This window comes from Trachurus japonicus, chromosome 24 (assembly GCF_045865225.1).
Source record: "Trachurus japonicus isolate A0001 chromosome 24, Traja_1.0".
Lineage (NCBI taxonomy): Eukaryota > Metazoa > Chordata > Actinopteri > Carangiformes > Carangidae > Trachurus > Trachurus japonicus.
The window spans coordinates 14,772,761-14,784,501 of record NC_140930.1 but is presented as its reverse complement, the minus strand read 5'-3'; the positions used below and the strand labels follow the sequence as shown (position 1 = coordinate 14,784,501).

The 11,741-nt window shown below is 42.7% G+C and overlaps 1 protein-coding gene across 8 annotated transcripts in view; it reads right to left on the bottom strand.

The window, feature by feature from the left end:
• Nucleotides 1-675: 675 nt before the first annotated feature.
• The window catches only part of mideasa (mitotic deacetylase associated SANT domain protein a), a 19,028-nt gene continuing 7,962 nt past the window's right edge, over nt 676-11,741 (bottom strand). For 4 of the 8 annotated variants that reach the window (XM_085771576.1, XM_085771582.1, XM_085771578.1 and 1 more), the window contains exons 4-13: nt 10,473-10,815; nt 9,034-9,109; nt 8,134-8,279; nt 7,907-8,010; nt 7,272-7,347; nt 5,601-5,689; nt 4,960-5,103; nt 4,696-4,824; nt 3,596-3,744; nt 676-1,738 (exon numbers count right to left, since the gene is read on the bottom strand). In XM_085771576.1, coding sequence (XP_085627702.1) covers nt 1,438-1,738; nt 3,596-3,744; nt 4,696-4,824; nt 4,960-5,103; nt 5,601-5,689; nt 7,272-7,347; nt 7,907-8,010; nt 8,134-8,279; nt 9,034-9,109; nt 10,473-10,815 — 1,557 coding nt within the window. In that variant the 3' untranslated portion in view covers nt 676-1,437. The remainder of the gene's footprint in view (nt 1,739-3,595; nt 3,745-4,695; nt 4,825-4,959; nt 5,104-5,600; nt 5,690-7,271; nt 7,348-7,906; nt 8,011-8,133; nt 8,280-9,033; nt 9,110-10,472; nt 10,816-11,741) is intronic. The other 4 variants (XM_085771581.1, XM_085771584.1, XM_085771579.1 and 1 more) reach the window with 2 other exon arrangements.

Sequence of the window (11,741 nt, the reverse complement as noted above, 5' to 3'; positions counted from 1 at the left end):
TAAATCCTGGAGTCACACAAAGAAGCAGATTTTCCATTTGTTCTGGTCTTGGCTGGAGAAGCAGCAGCTACACGTGTGTGTGTGTGCAGACTATCTAGAGCTTGTGGCTTCTCCAGCTGCAGTGAGGAGAAGGTAAATGAGCTGTCAGAGTCCAACTTGTCAGTGATGAGTGGGAGACAGAAACAGGGCCACTTTGTCCTCCCTGATCTCAGGGCAACAAGCCTTGCCTCTCATCTCCTGAGGGCAACAAGCTACAGCTGCCTTTGCTGAGCACATCTTAAAATGGCTGAGTTATGTCAGCATCGATCAATGCCAAATTTCACCACACCACGACTCCCCTCTGTACGGATGAGTCGGCTCTCTGGCATTTAATCTGAAAATGACAGGTTTGTGGAGCCCGTCCTGCATACTGAAACTGAGCCATGTTGTATTTCATTGTGCTGGATGCTTCACGCCGAGCAGATACAGACGTTGTCAGCGGACGACAGCGTTTCAAGGAGGAAGATTTAACATCTTGATTTTAAAGAGATGACGTGAAAAATGCATCCTGACATAATCCATAAAGGATAGTGTGTAAATCCACACAAACCACAACATTTCCATTTCTCCTCCACTATCTACGCACCATGAACCTCTGCTGCCCCCTGCTGCTTAATAACGTCTTACACTCACAACTTTTTCAGAACAGTAGAGATTTTAATAAACTTTTCAATTCATATTGCAGCCGACATGATTAGTTTTTATATTTTATATTACCAAAATCATTGAAAAATGCAGTATCATAAATATATGGCAATCTCATATATACTTTTTTTGTACATATTCATTTCAAAAAGGTCCCTTAGTTGCAAAAGTAAAGTGTACAACCAACCAAGTGTACAACCGTGATGGGAATCTGAAAAATTCTGCACAGTATTTTCCTAAGGAAAAATATTTTAAATAGAAACTCTTATCTTTATTTAAAAGGGCTTTGTCTGTAAAGTGAAAAAATGCTTTGATCTTGATGTTTTTATTGCTAAAGAGACGTCCTGATTATCTAATAGAGTCCGTTCATTGAAAAAAGTAAAACATTTTGACATGTTCAATTAAATAATGGATATAAAAAGGCAACGTTGGCGAAAAGCAGAAGCGTACAGTATAAGTGCATTTACAAAAAAATAAACTTCCTCTGGATATTTAAAAGGTACAAAAAAAAAGGTGAAGATCTGGAGTGTGACTGACTGCCAGGTTCAACGGTGTCGAGCTGAACAACGGTCGAACAGCTTCAGCCAAAGAAAAAGGAGTGTGAAGATTAACAGGAAGATTTTAAAAAGGCGTTTGTCTTGTGCTGCTGTTTGAGGCCGAGTACATCGTTTGCTCCCTCCCCTCCCTGATTCAACCTCTTCACCCTCCATTTACCCATCAATATCCATTTTCCTCCCCGTTTACTTTGTTCTCTCAGTGCCAGTCTTCATCGTCATCATCTTCTCCCTCAGAAGACTCTTCGTGGCTATCGATGTCCGCCTGCCCCATCACTCCGTTCCCATTTCCTCCCAGATGTCCCGCTGATGCTGATGCTGCAGCCGCCGCCGCAGCAGCTGCAGCCGCCGCCGCCGCCGCTGCCACGGCCGCCTTCCTGGCCCGAGCCTGAGCCGCCGCCTGCTCCTCTTCCTCTTTCTGACGCAGCGCTGCGGCCTTCTTCTCCTGCTCGGCGTGACTCTTCATGTGGGCGCTTCGACTCTTCACTTTGTAAAACACCCTACAATACAGGAAGGAAAGGAAAGTTACGCAACGTTACACACACACACACACACAGTCGCAGCCGTTTGTAACGCGTAGCACCACGTGTGTGATTTCAACATCTGTCACTGCAAAGACAAGCAGTGAATCATAAATACATCTACTAATGCTCTAAAACTAGTTAAAATTACTTTTACATCAACATATAATATAAAACCTGTTTGATAATTATCAGTTTTTAACGATGCAGTTGAAGAATAGACCTGTCTGCACTGTGGTGGATTAAATATGCAATGCTGACAGTGTTTATAAACCTGCAACTTTGGCTTTTTTTCTGTATAACCCCATTTATTAGATACAGTTTAAAATACACTGACATATCAGAGAGGTTAAAGGGATAGTAGCATTTTTTTTAAAGTGGGGTTGTATGATCTACAAATAGCCCCTAAGTACTTTAATTGCAGTAGAAGACTCTCTACACTCCTCCCGTTAGCAACGCCAGCCCATAGCCCTGCCCAGAGATTTACAACATACATTGTTGTGAATGGACCCAAAGAAACGGCCTACGGTATTTTCGTGGCCTAAAAGAGTTTTTACCTGAAAAAAAAAAACACAGTTCCATTGTTCGCTATAATATAATTTTTTCCAGCCCCTCAAAGTGCAGGAAAAAACGCAATTTTTATTTGGAGCTGACCAACTGCTGATCGGCGGGCGCTAACCCTGGGCTGGAGAGATACGCGAGTTGGTTAGGTCCATATAAAAACTGTGTTTTTCCAGCACTTTGAGGGGCTGGAAAAAATTGTATTATAGTGAACAATGGAACTGTGTATTTTTTTTCAGGTAAAACCTCTTTTAGGCCGCGAAAATAGGCCGTTTCTTTGGGTCCATTCACAACATTGTATGTTGTAAATCTCTGGGCAGGGTGGTTTAAGTTGTATTTCTTAAGCATATAGCTCCCGAACAGTCGAGCACGTCCTTTTCCATATAAAGTTGACGGTGTTTTTCTTTTATTTCTGTTTACAAAATGGCTAGGGTTACACGTGTTAGCTAACCTGCACTTTCCTTTCGTTTTACATTTTTCAGCCGTGTATGTGTGTGTGTGTGTGTGTGTGTGTGTCTGTGTGTGTGTGTGTGTGTGTGTGTGTGTGTGTGTGTGTGTGTGTGTGTGTGTGTGTGTGTGTGAGAAAAGAAGAGCTGGACTGACTGTAAATGTGGATTTCTCTGCCAGGTCAGTCCATGTGTGCACAATAAACGGCGAGGTTGCCAACGGTGAAGGTCTGACTCGTATGTTAAAACTACACAACGCAAGGATGAGTACCAAAACCGCTACACTTACTTCTGCTTTAAGACACCGGCTCGCACTTATATTACAAGAAGAGGTGATAATCAACCTTAATGCTATGTATATCCTGGTTTCAAGAACGACTATGACCATATTGCTGTAATGTATGTGACATATGACCTACTCGCAACCCACGGTTCCCCCATGTTGTGTTCACGAGTGTTCATATGTATGTGTGCATTTGTATATGAATATGTAGATGATTATTTAGCCATATGGGTGTAAGCGAACTTGTGTACTCGAGATATCACGTGCTTAGACGTACAGTATATGTGCATATGCTTCTGTTTTTTCTTTTTCCTTTTTGATGTTTCTTTTGTGTTTATAAGGGCACAACTTGGCAAGCGTTTGTACTATTTAGCCACATCATATTGTAGCCATACCTATTTTTGTCTATTATACTGATGCTACCTATGTTTTGTGCAAAAAAACGTGAAAAATAAAGTAAAAAAAAAAAAAAAAAAAGACACCGGCTCGCCTCCTGTGATGAGTTATAAATGAGAACACAGTAAATCTCTGCAGACGTGTTCGTACCTGCCACATTTCTTGCATGGAAACACTGCGTCTGGGTCCGGCGGGGGCTTCGCTGGCGCTTTGCTCTTCTTGGCTGCAGGCTCGGCCCGAGGCCGGTGAGCTGCCGTCGGGTGATGAGGCTCCTCTTTGATCACCAGCACCGTCCCCGCCTGGAGAAAATCAATGCATCAGTTAGCAACAACAACAATAACAACAGCAACAACACCACTGAGTTACTGGCATCAGTCGACTCTGCTGCTCTCCACTTTCATTAAACTTGCATTTGAAGAAAATCAGGGGCGTCACATGTCGTGTTAGTCGATGAACTGTCAGATAATGTTGTAGAGGTGTCAATCAAGTTGATTGAAGGAAAAATAATCAAACTATTGTGACAATTAACTAATAGTTTTGAGAACTTATGTGAATTATATGAATATTTTTCTTGTTTCGGTATCTGTCCATTATATTACAATTACAATTTGATTTTGTTTAAAGCCTGGAATAGGTTGCTACCAATAAACATCCAAAAAATGTTTATGGTCAGAGAAAGCATATATGATTTAAGAGGGAACTGTAACTTTAAACAATCTACCATCCATTCTACCCTGAAAAGTTTTAGCATCTATTTCTGTGGTGTTAAAATGTGGAATAGACTAGATGAGGATATAAAAATGTGCAATAACTTAAAACAATTTAAAAGTAAGTACAAACATACACTCTTGGACAGCTATAAAGAACTTGACAGCTAATTTTACTCTTTTTATTTATAATCATGGTCTTATTTCATATTAAAGCAATATGTTTTTAATCTTCTGAATTGTATGGAACTACAGATGTATGACATGAATCACAATGTAAGGGGGGGATGAACTTGATAAGCTTTGCTTCCTTCAGCCCCTTCTCAAACTTGCACAGTATCATTATTGTTTTGTTTCTTGTTACATTGATTGTTGTCTTTTGCTTGTTTGAGACAAATAAAAATCAAATCAAATCAAAATACATCTGAGTTTTGGACCATTTATTGTGCATAAGAAGCCCATTTGAGGACGTTTTTCCAACACTTTATGGCATTGTATTGACAAAATCTCCATTTAATATAAAATACGTGGTGAAACACTTACATAGTCATGAGCCTGTAGTGACTGCGCGACCCTGGCCCGCTGGCTGCTCTCAAGGCTTTGGTCGTAAGAAACATCCTTCTTGTCATCAGCGTCCGTCTCTCCGTGAGTCATCTTCGACTGCTGTGAACTCTGATTTAAACCAGACCAGTAAAAACACAACACAGATGTTAGTAGATATTTATTTTAAACATTTTTTTTTCAACATTTTCAAGGCTTAAAAAATATAATTTGGCCTCTGGTAAAGAAATGAATCAATTAATTTACCTTTACATCCACCACGGCCTCCGTGTGCTTCTCCACAGGTGAGTCCGGCGGTCCGAAGGTTAAAATCCCGTTGCGACCGATCTTCACTTGTTTCTTGTACGTGTAATAAAACTCTACACACTGAGCCACAGTCTTGGTCTGCACCTTTAAAACAAAACCAGTCCAACACACACACAGGTTCATGCTTATATTCATTCACATGTGCATCATGTGTCTGTACAGAAGATTCAAGTGTAAACACTGGAGCATTGATACGATACGACATGCTACAAATGACTTTACTTATCCCCCAGAGGGAAATTCATTCATTTGATCTCAATGATACTGAAATTGTTCATGTTTTTGTTTTGTTTTTCAAATCAAAACCACGTTTCCCATGAATCCGGTTACTTCCTGTGTCAAAGAGGATGTGGCCGTTATGTTGAATTTTCTTCTTTTTCTTTGCACTTTTAAGTTTTAGCTTTGTCTTGAAAGCAGAGTTGTTGCCTCTTCATGTTTGTTATTATGCACATATGCCAATGAGAGCGTGTAATAAAAACACAGTATTATCCACAGAGCACATTAAATCAATTCACATGTAATTTTAGGGTTTATTTGTGTTGACTGGTCATTTTCTGTGCTGCCACAATCAACAGGCCTACCAGTTTCTGCACCATGAAGAAGTCCTTCCTATAAGCAGAGATCCCCTTATTGAAGTAGCGCTTCTCTTCTGCGGTCCAGCTGTCAGAGCCTGTGAGTTAATTCAGACGCACTTTGATTTAATGTGTTCTTAGGAGAATGAGGAAACACTTTGAGATAAAAAATATATATATATATAAAAAGAAAAACACAGTGAAAAGACAGGAAAAGGAAGAGATAAAGGTGATCAGGAAATCTGTTTGGAGTTGATAAAAGCGATACGCACCCACAGGCCATTTTATTAGGTTCACCTGTTGAACTGCTCATCAATGCAAATGTCTAATAGGCCAATTACAATTGTTTTGAGAACAGGAAACTGAGGCTCACCGGCAACAAAACCGGACAATAGAGGATTGTAAAAACGTTGCCTAGTATGAGAAGTCTCTGGATTTCTGGTACGACATTCAGATTGTCGGGTCAGAATTTGGCGTAATGTCCCTTTGTCCATTTATGACCACAGTGCGGTAATGTCCATTTATGATGACTACTGGAATGGGAGACAACATGCATGCATCATGGTCGTGCAGCAGATAAATGTGCATCAACTGTGTGATGCTGTCAAGTGCATATGGACTAGAGGAACCCGAAAACCCGAGGTTCCGACCCGACCCGGCTCGGGTTTTGGGTCCACTCGCGAGAAGTGACTCCGGGGCCGGGTCGGAACCGGTGGAGTTTGTCTTGGGTCTCGGGGCTCTTATTGTGAAAGGCCGGGTCCTACGGTACCCGAGAGGACCGGGCGATTGGCTGTCACAGCTGTCAATCACCCCCGCCCTCTCCCTTCCGTCCAATGCGAGGCTGCGAGCTGCCGGTGTGACTTCTGTCACGTGATCAAAACAACTACACGACTCTGATGATGACGTCAAAGGTGACAGTTCAAGCAGAAGTTAGAGCCTAGGTCAGGACTCGGGGCAGTTAAAAAGTTTGTTTATTAACGTAACGTTATGGTTAATGGTTCAAAATAGTTAAACAATCGAGTTGCTGTAGCGTGTTGTTACCGCGGTAACGTTACGCTCCGCAAAGCACATGGAAACTCCAAAATGATAACGTTAATTAAACAAGAGGAAATGACTGGTGGATTGGCATTAGCAATGGCTGAGAAGAAGGATTACAGTACATGACCATCTAAACAAGAAAATGACGATGTGGATTTATTTCTGTTTACATCACGTTATGGCCGGGGGGGCTGGCAGCGGCCGCAGCCGGAACCAGGTAGAAGAAGACTACGTTTAGGTAAGAAACAGAAAGTAGTAGCTAATAAAAACAAGTCTTATTTAACGCTGGACAACTTGTAGCCTATTAAATCATAAAGCAACTCGGGCATTTCGGGTCCACGGGTTTTTAAGGTTCGGGTTCGGAACTCATATTTACAATAATAGCTCGGGGCCAGTCGGGTCCGGGTCCAATTTTCACGGGTCCATTTGGGTTCGGGTCCGTCAAATTGGACCCGTGAAGACCTCTAATATGGACCAAAGCCTTATGAGGGATGTTTCCAACACTGCGTTGAACCTATTACCACGAAGAATTAAAACAGTTCTGAAGGCAAAAAAGAGTCCAACCCAGTAGCAGCAAAGCTAGCTGTACCTAATAAAGTGGATAGTGGGTGTATATTTATTTCTTTTAAAGCGAACACTGACCTGAGTAGTGATAACCTGCCAGGTGATGGTCTCTGGAGAAAACTGGGTCCTGAAGCATCAGACGTTCCAGTGTTACCTTGAAACCAGCATCACAGTGAGTAGATCAGTCATTAATAAGGTCATTTCAGTGAATCAAATATTAACAATGATGTGTGTTGATCAATGCCTTAAGCACTTTTGATCAGGAATTTGTCTCATTTTGATCCTTTTGCCTAGCCTGACAAGCCAGACTATATCACTAAAATGTCTAGTCTGGCAACGACCGGTAGACCTCGGCTCAATCCAGGGGGCGGGATGAAGGCTGTCTTTCAAACTGCCTCTGCACCAATAGGGTAGCGCTACGACCAATCAGAGCAAAGAGCAGGATGTCGTTAGCCTGACAAGCCAATTCAAATGTATGTCGTCATCGCGTTAAGCCCGCCCAACGACTCTCTAAACAGATAGAGGCTGTGATTGGTGAACACAAACGGTGTTCGAGACTCAAAAAGTTCCTATGGCTCGTTTCTAGACCCACCTACGGAGCAAATATTTTTGCTGCCACTAGGGTGCGTCTAGATTTCTAGGCTACCTTTTGCCCCCCAAAAAAAGTCAAAAGTGCAAACAGAATTTTTATAACTTGACCAACTTGTACTTACAAGGAAATCACCTCCACATTCATGTAAACAGTGCAAAACCAGCTCCTGGTTGGTTCCTCCGCCTCTGAGCACGCTGCAGCAGGCCATGCTCATCAGATCCTCCACTGGGAGCAAAGAGGCAAAAGAGATGGTGACACAAAAGCTCATGGAAAACATAGTGACACCACAACTCACTGGATGGGATGGGATGGGATGGGATGGGATGTGAAGTGAAGTGAGACACTCACAGCACTCTTGGTCACCGTGTTTCAGGTGGGAGTTTTCCACAGGGACCCAAACCAAGTCGGCTTTGTGCAGGTCGAACTGGGAGGATGCGGCCTGGTCCTGAAAATCTGGGATCTCTGCCTGGTAATGCTGCCCAATATTGATACGGCTGAGTAGGAGGGGGGAAAAAAGAGCAGAGATTAGAGACAGGAAACCAAAAAAACCCCAAAAAAAACAAGCCTGTTTGGATGTCAGTTTAAAAGAATAGTTCACCCAAAATTCAAATTGCACTCATTATGTCCTCACCCTCATGTGGACTAAGGGCTGGGAGAAGTTTCAGAGTCCTCCGTGGCTTCTCTGAGTTACAGGGGGTCTCGGCGTAGCAGTGCATGTCCATATGACGGTTGCAAATGGATACCAACTGTCTTCGTAACAAAAAGACACACCAAAAAACATCCAAATACCTCCATGCTGCTCGTATGTAATGTCCGTCTTGTATTGAAGCCCCAACATGAGAAATTGTTCCGAAAAAAATTAAATAAGCACTGACGCTGGCACAAATCGCGCGAGATTTGGACGGACCAGGAAGAGGAGCTTCCGCTACAAACAAGCTTGAAATATAGACTTATTTAATTTTTTTCGGAACAATTTCGCATTTCGGGGCTTCAATACAAGATGGACATTACATACAAGCAGCATGGAGGTATTTGGATGTTTTTTGGTGTGTCTTTTTGTTACGAAGACAGTTGGTATCCATTTGCAACCGTTATATGGACATGCACTGCTACGCCGAGACCCCCTGTAACTCAGAGAAGCCACGGAGGACTCTGAAACTTCTCCCAGCCCTTAGTCCACATGAGGGTGAGTACATAATGAGTGCAATTTGAATTTTGGGTGAACTATTCTTTTAAGGTGGTACTTACGGCTCCAGGCTGACCGGTGTGGCATCAGAGATCAGTGGCAGGACAGGAGGTGTGATATCTGAACTGGCTGAAAGACCCAAACGGAAAAAAACAAAACATACTCACACTTGATCTGAGAAAAAAACCCTCAGTGCTCAAATGAACCTGCGACTGTCAGAGATGGACAGAGTACTCCACCCCAGTACTTGAGTAAGAGTACAAATACTACTGGTCAAAATTGACTCCGTTACAAGTAAAAGTAGCTCAGTCGGGGTAGGGTAGTAGGGTTTCCTTCTTTGACAAACACAGCTTGTGTCCAATAGTATTTTAGAAAAAAAAAAAAAAGAGCAGACCTGAAAGTAACGAGTACTTTTCAGCCTTCCTAGAAATTAACTCGAGTAAAAGTAAAAATATTTGTCTTGGAAATGTATTCAAGTAAGAGTAATAAGTACCAAAGAAATCTAATACTCAAATAAAGTACAAATCCTCTGGATATGTACTTAAAGGACAATTGCAGGCGAATTCAACTCGGGGGTGTATTTTCCTATCATTTTAGGTCTAAAAGAAGGAATCTGAAGATTTTCAGTTTAATCGCTCCTGTTTTGCGGTAGTTGCATCTGTCCCCGCATCGCCACGGCAGCAATGAATGGGAGTGGATGTAAGTTCTGCTGTTTAGGCTGTTTACAGCCCTCAAAGCCGCAATTTTTTTCCACAGACAGCGTCAGATGGCGACTCAAACATGCACCGAGAAGTTTATTTACTTCAAGCAAGCCGGCATGTTTGTAAAACTAGATCTAATTCAAAGTCTTCCGGAGTCTCGCGCGAGACCCAGTTGCCGTGCGCGGTGTGTTCAGGTGCAGTGGGAAAAGCTCCCGTTTGTGTCATAAACACAGGAATATCAACTCTTTACTTGCTTCAAGTAAAAAAAACCTCTTGGTGCATGTTTGAGTAGCCACCCGACGCTGTCTGTGGAAAAAAATGTACACTTGAAGCAAGTAAAGAGTTGATATTCCTGTGTTTATGACACAAACGGTAGCTCCTACTGCGCCTGAACACACCAGCACTGCAACTTCGGGTTTGCGGGAGACTTTGAATTAGATCTAGTTTTACAAACATGTCGGCTTGCTTGAAGTAAATAAACTTCTCGGTGCATGTTTGAGTCGCCATCTGACGCTGTCTGTGGAAAAAAATTGCGGCTTTGAGGGCTGTAAACAGCCTAAACAGCAGAACTTACATCCACTCCCATTCATTGCTGCCGTGGCGATGCGGGGACAGACGCAACTACCGCAAAACAGGAGCGATTAAACTGAAAATCTTCTGATTCCTTCTTTTAGACCTAAAATGATATGAAAATACACCCCCGAGTTGAATTCGCCTGGAATTGTCCTTTAAGTACAGTACTCAAGTAAATGTACTCCGTTACTGTCCACCACTGGCGACTGTTACGACAAGAAACTTACTGGAGCGCAACAGGCTGCGTGTGGCGGACTTGGGAGTCGGCGGCGGAGGCAGGATCTGGTTGCTCACGGCGATGTTGGCCATCAAGGTGGAGAAGTAGAGTCCCGAGCCCTCGCGCACGGGCGACAGGATGGGTGGAGGCGTGTAGGGGGGCAGGGTGAGGGGGTTGTCGGGCAGACGCACCGGGGAGCGCAGGTTGCTCTGGAAGGTGGAGATGCTGGAGTAGAGGGATGGAGGGATGAAGGTGGAGGGCTTGGGAGGAGGGATGATGAGAGGCTCCGGTCGAGGCCGGCGCTTAAATTTGCTTTTTCCGTCCTCGTCCAGGCTCGAGTCGTTCTCACCGTCCTGGAGAAAAGACGGATTAAAGTCACTCAAAGGAGTCAATACGATGATAAGTGAATTTACTATTTTTAATTCTGACTAGGGATGTCACCATTACAGATTTTCTTGGTATGATTATTGTCAGAGAAATAATCACGGTATTACGATTATCACGATTATGATGCTTTAATTAATTTCCCAACACTATGAATGTGTAAATTCAAATATATTCAAAATATAATTACATCATTTACACAGAATATTTTAAGTATCTATTAAAGGGATAGTAGCATTTTTTAAAGTGGGGTTGTATGATCTACAAATAGCCCCTAAGTACTTTAATTGCAGTAGAAGACTCTCTGCACTCCTCCCGTTAGCAACGCCAGCCCATAGCCCTGCCCAGAGATTTACAACATACAGTGTTGTGAATGGACCCAAAGAAACGGCCTATTTTCGCGGCCTAAAAGAGGTTTTACCTGAAAAAATTATACACAGTTCCATTGTTCGCTATAATATAATTTTTTCCAGCCCCTCAAAGTGCAGGAAAAACACAGTTTTTATTTGGAGCTAACCAACTGCTGATCGGCGGGCGCTAACCCTGGGCGGAGGGATACGTGAGTTGGTTAGCTCCAAATAAAAACTGCGTTTTTCCTGCACTTTGAAGGGCTGGAAAAGATTATATTATAGCGAACAATGGAACTGTGTATTTTTTTTTTCACGTAAAACCTCTTTTAGGCCACAAAAATAGGCAGTTTCTTTGGGTCCATTCACAACACTGTATGTTGTAAATCTCTGGGCAGGGTTATGGGCTGGCGTTGCTAACGGGAGGAGTGCAGAGAGTCTTCTACTGCAATTAAAGTACTTAGGGGCTATTTGTAGATCATACAACCCCACTTTAAAAAAATGCTACTATCCCTTTAACATAGGACCAATTATTAATCCCCCAGGGG